The following is an 18,743-nucleotide window of genomic DNA, read 5'->3' on the forward strand; positions in this document are numbered from 1 at the left end:
CCTTATCAATACGAATCGAATGTTTTTTGAATTATTCAAATTGCTTCATCCGTGTTCCCGAAATCGTCGACGAAAATTTGTATCCGAACACACACACATACACGCACACACACATACACACACACATACATCCATTTTTTTCTAAGATATGCCAAAATGTTCAGAAGATATTGAAACGTGAAGATAAATAAAAATTTTCATTTTCGATTTTTTTGCGATTACTATAACTTGCCCTACGGGAAGTTAAAAAAAAAATTGGCATTGGTCTTATTGTTTTAATCGTAAAACAAAACATTTTGTTTGGAATTTTGAAATCTACATTTTTAGAAAATATCAATGTAAGAACCCATATTTATCTAATTCGATTTTTCAAAAGTATCACCAACTGCAATAGCATCTTCTTCTATATAAACATTACCTGATTACCTTTAGACATTTTTCTAAAAATGCATTTCTTGTTTAGATTATTTTCTTCATTATTCAACTTTTTTTTTACTTTTTACTATTTCTTAAAAATTTTCTTTACATTATATTCTGTTCTTCATTATTGAAAGCAACATAACGGTTTTATATAATCTAATTATTTTTAAAATAAATGTTCATCAATTTCAACTCTTTGCACTGTGGGAAATGTTAACGATGTATTTTTATTTTACCTTACATTGCACACGTGGTATTCAACCCGCTCCTCGCAATAAAAATTTTCTGAGGAGGGAATTGCACACACGGTGTGCAATCATCTAATTTATGCAAATTTGCTTACAAATTGGGTGATTTCCGTAGTAAACAAGTTCTTTTTTTTATTAAAAATGAACAATATAAACAAAAAAAAAAAAAATTCGTTCCTAGGGACCGCGTTCGAAAAAAATCGCCGTCTCGAATAGGTTAAGAAAGGAAAAATAAACATTGAAACATCAAGGGTAAAAGCTGTTTGTTAAAATTGCAAATTGCAATTCAGAATTTGTACTTCATTCTACATGAAAGTGTACGTAAGTAAAGTTTATTGCAATCTAAAACAGTTAAAAAAACAGCAGTATAAAATGCAGATGTACAAAAACTGCTCGACATTGATTCTCATGCTCTTTTATAAGAATTTATTTTCAATAAAACAATCCTGTAAGTTAGGATTCGTCGCAAATTGCATTATGGTACTAATAGTAAATAAAAACTCCCATTCGATTTATTAGTAATTTTTTTTAACTTCCCGTAGGGTAAGTTATTGTAATCGTCAAAAAATCGAAATTGACAATTTTTACATTTCTTCACGTTTTGAAGATTTCTGAACATTTTGGCATACTTCAGAAAAAATGTATATGAGTGCGTGCGTGTGTATGTATGTATGGATAAAATTTTTCGTCCACGTTTTTGGGCGCGCGGTTCACCCGATTTGAATGGTTCAAAAACATTCATTTTCTATTGATAGGGAGATGTGCTGATTAGTTTTTGGCAAAGGCAGGTAAAGCCGTTACAGAGCTACGAAGCAAAAAGTGCAGAAAATACAAATAGCTTTTGAGAAAACGGAGTATCCGATTTGAATGATCTAAGAAACATTCAATTTGTAATGATTGGGAAAAGAGGTGATTAGTTTTCGGCAAAGAGAGGTCCAGCCATTTCGAAGATACAGAGTGCAAAAAATGGCAGTTTTTGAGAGAAGTAAGCGTAAGTAAGCGTCCGATTTGAATGATTCAAAGAACTTTCTGCTGGTTTTAACAAAATAATTGCTTTTGAAAAAAAAATGTTTCAATTTATTTTTGTATATCGAAAATAATTCAGATTTTAATTTTAATCATGACTAAAGTTCTAATATACTTAAATTAAATAATTTCAACTTTGCAAATTAGTTTATATAAATCTTATAAATATTCGACAATGTTACAGTATTTATAATAATCTATTTAAAAACATTTAATATTCCTCGAACATTGTGTTACAGTACGGGAAGTTCAAGCAATTTGCCTTAAGGCACGATGTCATACACCACTAGTTTAGAAAGTGATGACGGTAAAAGGGTTTAAAAAAAACGACGCTCGACTGTGTCGAATATTATATAAATGAATAAAGTAATGTTAAATATAACACAGTTAGATATGATTTATTTATTGATATATATATATATATATATATATATATATATATATATATATATATATATATATATTCAACAAATTATATTTATATATACATTCCTACTGGTTAGATGATACACATATGCCATGCGTTCATACGCGCGTTCTATTTATAATCTCGAGAAATTACACAAATGTAACATGTTCCATGCAGGAACGATCTCTCAAGTTAAACTTATTGATGATTCGATTCACACGTTTTCGAAATGAAATCATTAAAAAAATAGTAGATTTGGTATATTCAATCATTATTAAAGTAACCATTGAAACCGTTATTGGCGATAATAAATTCTGAAATTATTCATTAACTTTAACTATTCATTTATGTGTTAACATATAGTCAATTAAAGAAAATAACTGGTTAAGCAAATTGCTGGAACTTCCCGCACCGTAGCAAAATATTCGAGGAATATTAAATGTTTTCTAATAGATTAATATAAATACTGTTACATTGTCTAATATTTATTTGTAAGAATTATATAAACTGAATTACAAAGTTAAAATTATTTATTTAAAGTATATAAGTGATCTTTACAACTTTAGCCAGAATTAAAATTAAAATCTTATTAAAAAGTTTTTTGAATAATTCAAATTGGACGCTTATTTCTCTCAAAAACTGCCATTTTCTGCCAAAAACGGACATTTAGCTCGATACCTCCAGAACGGCTTGACCTGCCTTTGCCAAAAACTAAACACCACTTCTACCCGTTATTACGAATTGAATGTTTTTCCGTTCTCTCAAAAACTCGATTTGTATTTTCTGCACTCTTTGCTCCGTATCTTCTTAACTGCTGGACTTGCCTTTGAATCCAAACAAAGAATCCAACAATGAATCCAAAAAGTAATAAAAAACAAAATATTTTTTTAAAAAACCATTTCTTTATTTATTTACTGTCGACGTTTCGGAAAAGAAATTTATAAAATCACATTTTTTTGATAAAATCTTTTTTAGTGAAAAAGTTTTAGTGTATAATCAATCATACAGATACTTAATTCTGTTTTTTTCGGTAACCTTTTCTTAAAACTTTCTAAAAACCATATCTCTGAAATGAATTCTGATGTTCCGTGCATTCGCCCAAAGATTGGGTCAAATTTTAAAAAATCCTGTTTTGGCTCATTTAGAACGCCTCAATAATGTCCGAAAGTATGACCGACCCCCAGTAACTTTGGAAGGCCGAACTACCCATGTTCATGGTTTACCCCCTGGGATCTCCATTTAGAGGTCCCCCATACAAAAGTTGCATCATTTTGGGTACTTAACATGACAAAAATCTCCGATTTATTTTTATCATAAAATTTATTTAAACATAAGATATGTAAATAAAACTATATAAAACTCGAACTATTGTTTGAAGTCTTTTTTAGTTTCCAGTCTGGAAAATTTTGCACGGCTCTCTAATATCGTCGCCGTAACAGCCTCTAGCTAGCATAAAATAATTCATTTTATATAACTCTTTATAAATATTAGGCAACATTAGAGTATTTATAATAATCTATTTGAAAACATTTAATATTCCTCGAACATTTCGTTACGGTGCAGGAAGTACCAGCAATTTGCCTTAAGGCACGATGCCATACACAACTAATTGTAAGTTAAAATTTGTATTTTTGGCTAAAATATAAACGACTTCGCAGTTTTCTGCTAATTCTAAAGAAACGGTTTGACTGTTCGTTTTGTAAAATTGGACAAACAAATAAAAAAAAGTTTAATAAATGTAATATATTTTAATGTAATAATGCAATATATATTTTTAAAGCATATTTATAAAACTTCATAATACAAACTTTTTTTTCCTTTGTATGTAAGCTAACTTAAAATTTCTATTCAGTTAATTATTTACACAAATCGGCAAGCTTATGCAACTTGCCCTGAGCCATAATTACACGTACACCCAGTTTTTTATGTATTTTATCTACTATACGATTTTCTTAAATTGATACAATTTATCAAAAAATATACTTGAACATTGTCAAATATACAATGAGTCTTGTACGAAATCTGTATCAAAATATTAATGAACTTGACTGTATTCTATTTACAAAGCGAAGGTGAATTTTTCAGATTTTTCAACGTGACATCTTCGGCCACAGATGTCATCGTGGGTGCTATCGTGAAACTCTCCCCGCGCAATATAGTCGAAATTAATAACTATATAAGTAAAGGAAGTAATATAATTAACTTCCGGCATAGCCCGTCCGATAACTATTATTAATTAACCTATCTATGAGAACTTGTATTCTTGTTCTCCATTGCACATGTAATACCTAAAAAGGTGAATCGAGCAAAACGCTTGTTCACCTTTTATCTCAATGTGAATTATAATGTTATAAAGAAAAGTATAATGTTTGCATTATATAGTTTACACATGTGCTTTAAAAGATTTATTACTTGTATTACGCCTTTTTTAATTCGATAACGTGTTTTGCGAGACGATGCATTTCGTTAGAATCAGCAAAAAAAAAAAAAAAAGTGCGAAAATTTGCATCCAAAGATCTTGAACAGGTTTTGAAAGTTTAAAAACCGTTCGAAAGATATCATTTAGCTCCGTATCTCCGAAACGGCTGGACCTGTCTTTGCCAAAAACTAATCACTACTTTTCCCGTCATTACGAATTGAATTTTTTTGCATTTTTCATATCTGTTGATCCGTGCGCCCAAAATTGGGGACGAAAAATAATTTTTCGTCACACAAACATAATTTTTTTCTAAGGTATGCCAAATTGTTTAGAAACCATCAAAGACACACAAACATTTTCAATTTCAATTTTTGAACTATATAACTATGTAACTTGCCCTAAGGGAAGTTAAAAACTGGATTAGTTTTATAGATTTACTACATGGAATGTGATGTGGCCGTAAAAGCTTCCGTAATTCATTATAAAGCCCTTCTTATAGGTTTTATTATCAGCAGTTTGAAAACATATGTAATAATAATTGCCATCGTCTTCGAAAAGTACCTGATGTCAAATTTCCAATTGAGGTTATAGATCACAATATAATTCCAAGTGGAAATCGTCGTTCTTGGACATAGCTGCAACATCCAATCATAAGTTAACTATTAGACGTAAGAGCTAATATCAAAAATATCCCACACATAAGAGAATGGTTAATCGATGGATTGCCATTTATTTTCGGGCGGAAGGAAAAGTAATATAATCCTGATATTAAATATAGTTGCTTATTGTACTTTAAAGTAACAATAGTAAAAAAAATTAAAAACGGCGCTACCACAGGCATTTCGGCGTGCCGCGTCAAATAACATTTTGAAGTGTTTGTCAGTATATTTTTTTACTATTAATCTGATATTCCAGCAACATACAGATGCCTTTTTATATTTATAATTTCTTTCTAATTTTTTCCCTTGATTTTATAAGAGCATCCTAATTTTGGCGGATTCGTCAAAGACCGTTCGGTATTTTTAAACCGTTTATAATCGATTACAAGACCAAAATTACATGTTGAGATACCAATATTAATCTCGAAAACTATTGTCACTCATAAAATATCAAAAGTCGATCTTTTATGTGTTGAATCTGCACTAATAATCTATTGGTTAAGAAATGCTTTCACAGTTTATTTATACAATATAAATGCTTTATAATAACATATGTTAGTATATTTAAGAAGATATATGTGATCATTTTGCTTTATAACGTTTTTTTTTTGTTAATGTATTTGAGTGGTGTCGGTTCGGAGCGCATGGAAAAATGCTCATAATTACATGTAAAAAAAGAAACTTTTAGGTATGAAATACTTTTCCTCATTTTCCAACAGATTCAAAGTATATTTTAAGCCTGAGTAAAATACCAAAAACGATGATTTTTTGCAATATTTGTATGGGAAACCTCTAAGGGGGTGAACCATAGGTATGGGTGGATCGGCCTTGCAAAGTTATTTGGGGTTTGTCATACATTTAGACGCGATTGGAGCACTCTAAATGGATTAAAACGGAATTTGTCAAAATTCAATCCCTATCTTTGGGTCAATGCACGGGACATCAGAATTCATTTTAGAGGTATGGTTTCTTCAGCAAAGTATCTTATTTTAAAGCGACTTTTAAATCGACCCGCCCTAAGATATATATATATATATATATATATATATATATATATATATATACATATATATAGTCCAGTATCAGAATTTTGCTTCCGTATCTTATATATCCCGGCATATAAAGCCAATGTGTGACTTACGGTTACGGTATTGATTGGTAATATAATGGCCCAGTTTATTCTAAAGGCTGAAATTTCTGAAGTAGCCAGTGCAAATTGTACATCGTACCTGTTTGAAAACTACACCGTAACTAGATATTGCTTTAAATAAAAACTAGTGGTGTATGGCATCGTGCCTTCAGGCAAATTGCTGGAACTTCCCGTACCGTTATGAAATATTCGAGAAATGTTGAACGTTTTCAAATATATTATTACAAATACTGTAACTTTAATTATTTTTGCTATCTTGTTATATCTGAGCAAATCAAATGTAAATCATAAATCATTTTATCTCCAGAACATTAACAATCGCCATTTCATTTCATTTCGAATTCAATTTCAAAAAAATAGTTGCCTAATTTACACAAAATTGAAAAAGTGCTCCCTTATAGTCACAGTCTAAACGCATTTGCAAATAATTCTGTGCGACATTTTCACTTATACTGTGCTTAACTTGGCGACATTTTCACATTTTTCAATAGCTTTCACAAAATTGGAAAAGTGCTCCAGTACATAAGCAGTCTAAACGCACTTGGGTAAACATTTGTACCAGAGTGGCGCTTATACTGTGCTTAGCCTGGGTATTATTTTCAATTTTTAATCCAAAATTACAAAAATATTTTTTGAAAGAAAAAAATTAGAAACAATTTTTTTTCCAAAAGCAATTATTTATTTGAAACAAGCAGAAAGTTCTTTGAATCATTTAAATAGGGCGCTTAGTTCTCTCAAAAACTGCCATTTTTTTAACATTTAGCTCTGTATCTCCGAAACCGCTGGGCCTATCTTTGTCAAAAACTAATAACCACTTTTCCCCGTCATTACGAACTGAATGTTTTTTGGATCATACAAAGCGAATGATCCGTTCTCTCAAAAACTCGATTTCTATTTTCTGCACTCTTTGCTCCATATTTCCGTAACGGCTGGACCTGTCTTTGCCAAAAACTAATCAGCGCATCTCCCTGTCAATAGGTATCGAATGTTTTTTGAACCATTTTTTCTGAGGTATGCCAAAATGTTTAGAAGCCTTCGAAACGTCGAGAAATGCAAAAATTTTCATTTTCGATTTTCGGCCCATTACTATAACTACCCTACGGGAAGTTAATTAGAGCAATGACATACACATGTAACAATATTTCATATCGATAGTTACACCTAAATGTCTACAACATGGAAATAATTGATTTTTGAATATAAAATATTTTAGGCTAATATAAATATAATTATACCTATAAAACATCACAATGAAACTGATGCTGTTAAGATTTAGTTGAAGAACAGACTAGTTGAGCTCTATTCACTTTTACTTACTCAATTTGTATCATTTATCATCAAGATAAGATTGTTAGCATCAGAGAAATTGGAAATCTTGTATACAGATTTTAAAACAATGACAATCTATATATCACAATTGGAACACGTTGCAAGTGGCATAAGATATTTAACACCCCGTTGAATTAATTACTAGATAGACAAGGTACATGTAACAAATATGTTGCAAAATGTTGCATTATGAATTTTGATTAACCCGAATGACTGCAGATTAAGATTAAAGTACTGCAGATAAAAGTATAGATTCATATGTCTACACAAACTGTGGAACCCTCAAACTAAATTCAAACTAGTGGTTCATGGTATCGTGCCTTAAGGCAAATTGCTTGAACTACACGTACCGAAAATTAAAATGTTTATAGAAGTTTTACAAAAAATTTAAACTTTTTAAAAAATTTACTTCTTTGAAAGATTTTTTAAAGCAATCATGCTGCGTGGCTGTTTTAAATAAGAAATATCGAAGCGCGTAAGCGCTGCATTGCAGTCTTACGGATAAATCTCGAAACGGAACCCATGTAAACAAAATTTATACATACTATATAAATTTAAATATCTGTATAAAATATCTGATAATTTAATGTCTAATGATCATTTTTAACCGGCAAATGGCATTTTTTTTACTTTTTTTCATTCGATCTCCGAAACCGCTAGACCTGCCTGCCTAAAAATTCAGTCACTTCTTCATTTTGTCAATACACATAAAACATTTTTCGAATAATTGAAACGGAACGCTCCATTCTCTCAAAAATTGAATTATCATTTTTGACACTTTTTGCCCCGTATCTTTAGAATGGCTAGACCTGCCTTGTCCGGAAACTAATCAACACGTCTTCCCATCAATAAGAATCGAATGCTTTTTGAATTATTCAAATCGGTTGATCCGTGCACCCGAATCATGGACGAAAATTTGTATCCAAGCATACACACACACATACATCATTTTTTTCAGGAAAAGTTCAGGAGGTCTTGAAACGTAAAGATAAGAAAATATTTTCATTTTCGTTTTTTTGCGATTACTATAATTTGCCCTATAGGAAGTTAAAAATAAAAAACCATTCAATGCGCGCAAATGACGCTCCACTATTATTACATATATATTAGCTCATAGCTATTTGTTTTTATTGTAGAATTGAAATTTAAAAAATAATCACACCTAAAAGTATAATTTATAATCTAAAGAATAAAAATATTAGGAATTCAATTATACAGTTGCGGTAAAGTTATCCGATTCAAACCTTTAATAAATTGCGTCCAAAGTTTTTGCTTTTAGTTTCTGATAATAAACACGTTACAAAACTAGTTGCGTCTATGGCATCGTGCCTTAAGGCAAATTGCTGGAACTTCCCGTAACGTAACGAAATATTCGAAAAATACTGAATGTTTTCAAATAGATTATTATTAATATTGTAACATTTTCTAATACTTATAAAAATTATATGAACTGAACTGCAAAGTTGAAATTTTTTGAAGTATATTAGAACTATAATCAGAATTAAAAATAAAATCTGAATTATTTTCTATATACAAAAAAATTATTTTTTGAAAAAAAAAAAGTTGAAACAAATTTTTTTTTTCAAAATCAATTATTTTGTTGACAAGCATAAAGTTCTTTGGATCATTTAAATCGGACGCTTAGTTCTCTCAAAAACTGCAATTTTTTACATATTTTGTTCCGTATCTTCGAAATGGCTGGGCCTGCTTTTGCCAAAAACTAATAAACACTTCTCCCAATCATTACTAATTGAATGTTTTTTAGATCATTCAAATCGGATGCTCCGTTCTCTCAAAAAGTCGATTTCTATTTACTGCACTCTTTGCTCCGTATCCCCGAAACGGCTGGACCTGCCTTTGCCAAAAACTAATCAGTTCTTCTCCCTATCAATAGGAATCGAATGTTTTTTGAGCCATTCAAATCGGTTATCCGTGCGCCCGAAAACGTGACAGGAAATTTGTATCCATACATGCATACACACACACATCCATTTTTTCTGAGGTATGCCAAAATGTTCAGAAACCTTCAAAACGTCGAGAAATGTAAAAATTTTCAATTTCGATTTTCGGCCCATTACAATAACTTACCCTACGGGAAGTTAAAAGATCAATTAATTAAAATTAATTAATATCATTTTAAATACATCAAAATATCTGTTGAAAAGGTCAAAATACTCCTGATGTATCGACAGACGCAAACTATTAAATTATATACACTTTGCATGAGGAAGAAAGTTACGTATTTATAAATTATAATATAAAATTATTATCAATTACAGGTTAGGATCATGAACTAATTCTAACTATTACCACAACATATTCAAAAGTAATTTATTTGCAGTAATATCATTAATTGGTATGGAATAACTTATCGTGTTTTGATTATATAAAAGATAAAATTTGGCGTCGTATCTTTATATAATCAAAAAAGTAATATTTCACAGAGATATAGCTGATAATTCTATTTACTTTAACAATAATAAATATAATCTAAAAATAAAGTAATAAAATGTAGCAAAACACAGGAAAAAATTTGACAATCGTTTGACATTTGTATTGACAGTTGTTTGTTTAGTTAACCAATAACTGTTAAATAATTATTGCCATTATTATATTGAATGCTTATAAAATGGGTATAATTAAAAGTGACGTATAAAATAAAAGCGATTAATTAATAATATCGTAAAGGCAATAAGGAAACGACCCCCATTCGAGATGTCAAACGAAAAACAGCGCTGAAATGTTTACACTCGGGCCCTTGTCAAACTGTTAAAGTTTCGAAGGGAATAGATAAGAAACGTGTCGAATTGACCAACCTAGGGTCGGGCAGTATGATTTTCTTACTGGCTCTGGCCGCCGGGGTGCATTTGGACTTTTCCATGGCCATCAGGTAGCTGACATCTGCCAGCACCGCCTCTAAGTCCGCCATCTTGTAAAACTAATCTATATAACGAGTTGCATTAACACATATTCACTAGAGCACAACACCTTATATCACACATGTCATAGAGCGCCAGTAAAATCATTAGATTTTAGACAAACGTTTGCTCAGCAGAGAGAACATTTTGCACTCGAAACGCGAACGCGCCGAACATAATGTGCGGCACATAAAAACCCACTCATCACTGAATAAGTACGGTTTAGTGGCGAAGCGATACAAGTCGGCAGAGCAGTCGATGCCGGAGTACGTACATACGGCACAATGGCACTATGGGTAGAAAATGCACCGCACACTAAGCCATACCGAATTGTACGTTTGTACGGCACTGAATACGCGCAATGGCAATGGCACGGTACACGACGGGTACACGACGGGTACACGACGGGTACACGATAGACGGTATAGCACGCAACGTAAATGCGTTGTAAATGGCATAGGAATCGAGTCGAGTGCTGGCGATCGGGCGAAAGGCGCACGCGCGACGACGATCGCTCTTATCATCTTATCTTCTGCGCTGCTGCGCTGCTGCGCTGCTGCTGCCGCGGTCAACGCTGCTGCGATGCTGCGATACTGCGATCGCACTTATGCAGTCTCACTCATGCTGCTGCAGTTACCCATGTTGTACCTCTGTCTCCATCCAATGCGAATGCAAATACAAATGCAAATGCACTCTAATGTCAATTTAATGAATTAATTAGTGCATGTCAATACACGAGCATCGCCGTATAACGTTCCGTATTGTGTTGATGTTCTGAGGAAATGTATATAAAAATTCCATAAGCCGAATAAGAAACTAGCTGTAAGTGGAATTCTGTCTTAAGGCAATTAAGGCATCGTGCCTTAAGGCAAATTGCTGGAACTTCCCGTACCATTTTTTTTTTTTAAAACGATTAACATTTTTGAAAAAAATTTACTTCGCAAAAATAAGATTTTTGAGAAACTATAAATTGGACTAAAAATTACTTTTTTTTGGAATTTTTTTTTTTTTTTTTTAAAAAAATGTTTTCTTTATTTTGACATATTTTGGAAGATCTAAACTTTTTTTCAAAGCAATCGTACTGCTTTAACTGCATAAAGACGAAATATCAAAGCGCGTAAGCGCCGCGTCGTCGTCTAACGCGTAAACATTGGTACGGAACCCATATACCTGTAAACCAAATTCATACTTATTGTTAAAATCTCTATAAAATATCTGATAATTTGATGTGCATAAGTCTAATGATCATTTTTGACCGCCAAATGGCATTTTTTTTTACTTTTTTCATTAAATCTCCGAAACCGCTAGACCTGCCTTTATGAAAATTTGATCGGTTCTTCATCTTGTCAATATAAGTAAAATGTTTTTTGAATTATTAAAATCGGACGCTCCGTTCTCTTAAAAACTGAGTTACCGTCTTCTGCACTTTTTGCCCCATATCTTCGGAACGGCTAGACCTCCCTGCGCCAAAAACTAATCAGCACGTCTCCTTATCAATACGAATCGAATGTTTTTTGAATTATTCAAATCGGTTGATCCGTGTTCCCGAAATCGTCGACGAAAATTTGTATCCGCACATACATACACACACGTACATACATACATACATACACACACACACACATACATCCGTTTTTCTAAGGTATGCCAAAATGTTCAGAAACCTTTGAAACGTAAAGATATATAAAAATTTTCATTTTCGATTTTTTTGCGATTACTATAACTTGCCCTACGGGAAGTTAATAATTATTCGGCTCAATATTAATTTATTAATATTAAACTTAATATTAATTTATTAATATTATATATATTAATTTATTACAAGCCGAATAAGAAATAATTTAAACTAGTGGTGCACGGTATGTGCCTTACAGCAAATTGCTGAAGCTTCCTGTACCGAAAACTAAATTATTAAAAATACTTTGCAAGACTTTAAAAAAAATAGATTTTTGAAAAACTTTAAAATTTTTGTAAAAATTGACTTGTAATATTTGATTTTTTATAATTTGATTTTTTTTTGTATTTTGATTTATTTTAAAAGTTTTGAACATTTTTTTTTAACAATCGCACTGCATAGTTGATTTGGAGTCGAAATTTCAAAGAGCGTGAGCGCCGCGTAGTCGTCTAACGTGTAAACATTGGTACGGAAACCATATAAATGTACACAAATTTTTTAGTTATGATTATAATCTTTGTAAAATATCTGATAATACGATGTACATATGTCTCTATAATGTTCAGTTTTGACACTCAAATGGCATTTTTTTTCACTTTTTTATTAGATCTCCGGAGATGCTGGACCTGCCTTTGCAAAAATTTCATCAGTTGTGCATTTCGTCAATACAAGTACAATGTTGTTTGAATTATTTAAGTCGGACGCTCCGTTATCTCAAAAACTGAAATGCAATTTTTGGCATTTTTTGCCCCGTATCTCCGAAACGGCTAGATCTGCCTTTGCCAAAAACTAATCAGCACGTCTCCTTATCAGTAGAAATCGAATGTTTTTTGAATTATTCAAATCGGTTAATCCGTGTTTACAGAATCGTCGACGAAAATTTGTATCCGCACACACACGCACGCACACACTCACACACATACATCAATTTTTTCTAAAGTATGCCAAAATGTTCATTTCGATTTCAAAATATATAAAAATGTTCATTTTCGATTTTTTGCGTTTACTATAGCTTACCCTACAGGAAGTTAAAAACTAGTGCCTTAAGGCAAATTTTTAAAAACTTCATTTTGTTTAAATTTTGAAAAAAAATTATTGGCAATTTTGATTTTCTGAAAATTTTGAATTGTTTTTAAACATTTGAATTCTTTTGAATTTCTTTCAGAAGGATCGCGCTGCGTGGCTGTTTTAGAGACGCCGTATCGCAGTCTAACGGTTAAAGATTAAACGTTTAAATCTTGGTACGAAACCCATAGAAATGTAAACACAATTTGTATTTATTATTAAAATTTCTATAAGTTACCAGATAATTTAACATGTATATGTCTAATAATCAATTTCGCCCGACAAATGGCATTTTTTTTAACTTTTTTGTTGGATCTCCGCAACCACTGAACCCGACTTTCCAAAAATTTAATCAGTTCCTTAATCAATCAATATCTTTAAAAAGGTTTTTAAATTACTTTTGGCACTTTTTGCCCTGTATCTTCGAAACGACTGGACTTACCTTTGCCAAAAGCTAATCAGCACGTCTCCCCGTCAAAACAACTCGAATGTTTTTTGAATCATTCAAATCGATTGATTTGTGCGCCCGAAATCGTATTTTTTCTAAGGTTTGCCAAAATTTTCGGGTGTATATATTAATATATAAATACTTATTTCAGTTATTCAGTTAATGTATATTCATTCTATTCACATTATAGACATTAATTGTGTTCCATTATGGCTCAGAATTCATTTTTCAATCTTATTCGCATTTTATCTCAATATTTTTTTACGGTTAGTTCATCTTAAAGGGACCAATTAAATAATAATTATATGATAGTTATATTCTGAACGAAATATATATTCAAATTTTTCGGCGGGCAAAACTCAAACCAAAGTGAAACCCAATTTAATTAATTTAAAATTTCTTATGAATAAAGTTTAACTATTTATTTATAAAAAGTAAAATCAAAATATATAATCATAAATAAACGGAAACAAGGTCAACATCATAAACATGCACGCTAATTTCATTAGGCCAATTACCAAAAACAAAAATAAAGTAATTTAAGTAATTCAAATCGTATTTGTATAAGTGAAATGGTATTATTTTCAATTTGCACAATTATGAATCTGCATCCTTTTTCTGTTCAATATATTATAGTTTTCTTTATTTATTTTTCATTATAGTCCTATGAAGATTGAACCGATCGGTCCACAAAATTATATTATAAGCCGTAGTTTCTGTAATAAGATTTCATACAAATTTTTAACTTTGACCAATAATTTATATTTATATTAATAGTTTAATAGCTTTAATATAACTTCATTAAATGAATTGGATAAAATACCACTATTAAAATATTAACCTTATTTTGGAAAATTATAATTAATTGGTTTTCATGCCAGTAAGAAACTGTAAGCAGCATAACTGATTTGTCTCAAAAAAAATATAGTATACAGTATATAGTATAAAATTGTACAAATTTCATTACTAAATATTCAAAGGTAGATAGAACCACGTACATGGTAAATTCAAATATATATTTGAAATATCCAAATTGAAATTGCCATATCCGAATTTTGCAAAGTGATTCCAGCAAAATAGCTTATTGTGTAAATATTTCTTTTTATACGAGATAGATCATTATAAAGAAAAAAATCCAAAAGCTTTAAAAGTTAAAAAAAATTACTATATATTTTGCTGAATAAAATTTATATACTTACGCATTATAAAAAGTGAGAACTGCAAATGATATAATATTAACAATTAAAGTAAATTAAACAAAGATGTAAACATTGATATAGTCAATGCAATCACTATAAATAAATAAAAATTTAAATCCTGCAAATTATACAGTTTTATATAATTCTCTAATAATAGATTAGTTAAGATAAATGAAACACTACATGTAATAGTACGATAATATGAATACCATGCAATTAGAGAAACCTAGTGAATAAATCAATACATCAAACATATAATTTTTATTGTCAAAAATAACTAAAATTCTTAAATAACTTATTCTAATAAAACTATAATGGCAGATTCTTCATTATTTTAGTTGTGAATAAATAGTTCTAACTACTTTAATAGCTTTATTATATATTAATCATTACTGAATTACATAATCCAATATTTATTTTTAGATACTTATATAATATAATGTGTGAGTCTCATTATATAATATAATATATTTATATAAATACTAATTTGTAAAGGAATCGTTCTGTTATAAAAATCGATATTTATAAATACAACTACAAACGATACATGTAGCAGAGCATTACTAAGCCTAGTATTATGTGTATTATTTTTACCCTGTGTAATATTACATAATCTCATACATTCAGGATAAATTTTTGATCGAAATCCAATTGCTTCTGTGAACTATTGATAAACCATAATTGAAATATTATGAGAAGAACAGCTAGCAACATGATTTACAAAATTCATAATGTCAAGGTTTTAAAGTACAAATTTTAATCTATCTGCCACAATATTGGTATGTTCTTCCAAGAATATGGTTCAAGAGAATCTAATTCTGATTGTATTTCTTATAAATACTATTTTGATGCATTTAATGTTGAAAATTTTATAATAAAATCTATCAAGGAATATATTAATCTAGAAATAAAATTGAACATAAATTACTATTTTTGTTATTATTAAATGATTTGAACAATGTAAAATAGTTAAATCACTTGCTTATTGTTGCAGTTTAATACAGAGTGCATCTCAGAAAATTTTACAACAAAAAGAAATAATACTTTTTCAAAAATTTGACGATATTTTAACAAAATCAATATTTAAATTTCCTGCAAAATCTAATTAAATGTTTTTTACACAAAGTGACACACTACACAAGTAAGTATAAACGGTTTATTATTTTTATTAGATTTTTCAATTTCAATATGTAAGATGGTTAAATTTAACTAGTTTTTATACAGAGAAAATGCATAAACATAACGAATGCATTTGTTTAAAGATTGGCACATATAAAATTATGTCAAGTAAAATAGAACTAGTGTAACAAACATTGTCTAAAACCACTGAAAATCATATAAAGCGCATTAAATTATGAAAGAAAATGTTATTAATGTAAACTTGCTTATCTTATCAAAACATTTCTTCAAACCAAAATTGTATAAATTTTCTGCTGAAGTAATCACAAGGTAGCTAGTGGCAGAAAATAGTATAAATGTGATTAACATAACATTCCACTGGATCCATTTTAATAACTATTCTATAATGAAAAAAAAAAACATCCTTAAATATGTATTACAGTTTCTAAATTGATTCCACTATAGCATTAATAATGTTTTTGATGAATATGTTTTATTATTTTTTAAAGAAGAGCTCTACAACCTTATATTATTAATCTTATTATTAAGAAAATGCTATGCCATATGCTAAAATTGCCACTGACTTCCTTGTTATAATCAGAATGAGCATAAATTAAAAAAACATTAAAATTTAATGTTTGGTGAAATTAAAATGATTAATTATCATTTAATGATTAAATGAAAATTAATCATTTTAATTTCACCATTTAAATTATTGAATTAAAAAAAATATATATTTGTCATTTACGTTGATAAAATAGATCTATGATTTAGTTACAAAAAATTAACCAAACTTTTAATTGTACAATATTTTCTATTCATAACAAACTTGAATTTATAAATAATAAAATTTTAATTAAAGTATTGACTGTTATTAAAATTATAGTTAACAGTATAATAATGTAGTTAATCATATTTGAGTCACAACTACATTGAATTTGTATAAAATATATAATTCTTATTAAATATAAATAATACTTATCATTGTTTCCAATATTATTATAATAATAAATAATTTGATTGCAGAGTATTCATGGATAGTAACGCACATTAGGCGATCATCGCAATCATTGCAATACATGTACTACCATCTAAGTGTAAATAATGTTCTAAGTTATCAGTAATAAGTTTGAAAGTTATGTGTATATTACAATCGCTGATCACATTATAATCATAATGCTGGTGATTTGTTTGAAAAATTATTAAGCCAATTATAAAAACTGATGTGTTAAAAATACCATATGTTAGTTTTATTAATTTACGCCAAATGCCATAAAACGGAATTTTGGATATTTAGTAACTCTTAGAAATAATTTCATCATTGAAAATGATTGAAATAAAACAGCAATCGAGCTACTTGATGATCAGTCACTCTCTCACAGAAAATATTATTTTGAGAGACAAATTTATACCAACAGTAAGCAACCAAAGTAGCCCTGGTGAAGCCCTTAACCATCTACCAACAGGTGTCTCTTAGACATTAATAATATATTATTGTATATAGGCGCTATCACGTGGGTGTATGTATATTATATATATATATATATATATATATATATATATATATATCAATATATATATAGGTGTTATCAAATGTATTCATATATATGGTCAAATTTTTGCAAGCAATTAAAAGTTATGGTAGATGATTAAAGTCTAAATGTGAATAAATTTACTAGTTTTTCTTATGGTCATATAATAATTCAATAACTATATTTCAATGATGGTTATCATTCTTACTTATTGTCAATAAAAGCATGCAAAGAAAAATTCTCTGCCATTTTAGAATTTCAGTTCAATACTTGGACTTTTTAATTGTATTCAATATTTTTTATGGATTTAAAAAAGATCTAGTCATATTAAATGGTTTTTGTTGTTTTCAAAGTTCCTTGGAATTCAATAGTTGTAAATTTTTTTATGCTACTAAGAATCAGTAAGCTTGTGTTGTTTCATGCTAATGAAGAAGTAAAGAATTTAGAAAACTGTTTATTTAATTTTGACTAAATATTTCATCTATGTTTTTTTCATATATTATCCCTGTCATATATTAACATTTTAGCAAATCGAAAGTACCCCAAACAAAGTTCAACATCAACAACAAGCCTAAAGAGACCCTGTTCATACAAAAGATTTGAATGCTATTTATATTCAGTCACATCAGTCAAAAACAGTACAACTAATACAAAATAAATACTTTTTTCATAATATGCTTATTTGTTATACAGGTATTAAAATATTTGTAAATAATAATCAATATAAATAATTTTTTCTATCATATATACATTTGAATTAAAAATTAACATAGAATGACGTTACAATAAATGATATTCCTTCCAACTCACTTTTATGCTATGGCATATAAATCAGTAATCCTTAAATATAAAATAGTATTACTGACTAATTAAAGAAATGCCGTTGTCAATATACTCAATTTAAATATTATAAATGATAATCATAATAAGCAGTTGACAATGACAATTATAATCAGCATAAACAGCAGTTTATGATGTGTTAGGCCTATTAATATAAGTTTGTTGAAAAATATAGTGTGTACTATAATTTGGGACTATAAAACTGTATGAAATATATATCTAAAATACATTCATTATGTAATTTAAAAATCACTGATTTACATATCAGATAAAAAATTGTCATCATA

The 18,743-nt window shown here is 29.3% G+C and overlaps 1 protein-coding gene across 2 annotated transcripts in view; it reads right to left on the reverse strand.

Annotated features, from left to right (window-relative positions):
- The window catches only part of LOC113376144 (G protein-coupled receptor kinase 1), a 47,027-nt gene extending 36,050 nt beyond the window's left edge, over positions 1-10,977 (reverse strand). The window contains exon 1 of one of the 2 annotated variants that reach the window (XM_026616066.1): positions 10,477-10,589. In XM_026616066.1, coding sequence (XP_026471851.1) covers positions 10,477-10,589 — 113 coding nt within the window. Of the gene's footprint in view, positions 1-10,476 lie in introns of both variants that reach the window. The other variant, XM_026616067.1, reaches the window with a different exon arrangement.
- Positions 10,978-18,743: the final 7,766 nt, after the last annotated feature.

This window comes from Ctenocephalides felis, unplaced genomic scaffold, assembly GCF_003426905.1.
Source record: "Ctenocephalides felis isolate EL2017-DRISC unplaced genomic scaffold, ASM342690v1 CF-g0.4_SCAFFOLD_01886, whole genome shotgun sequence".
Taxonomy (NCBI): domain Eukaryota; kingdom Metazoa; phylum Arthropoda; class Insecta; order Siphonaptera; family Pulicidae; genus Ctenocephalides; species Ctenocephalides felis.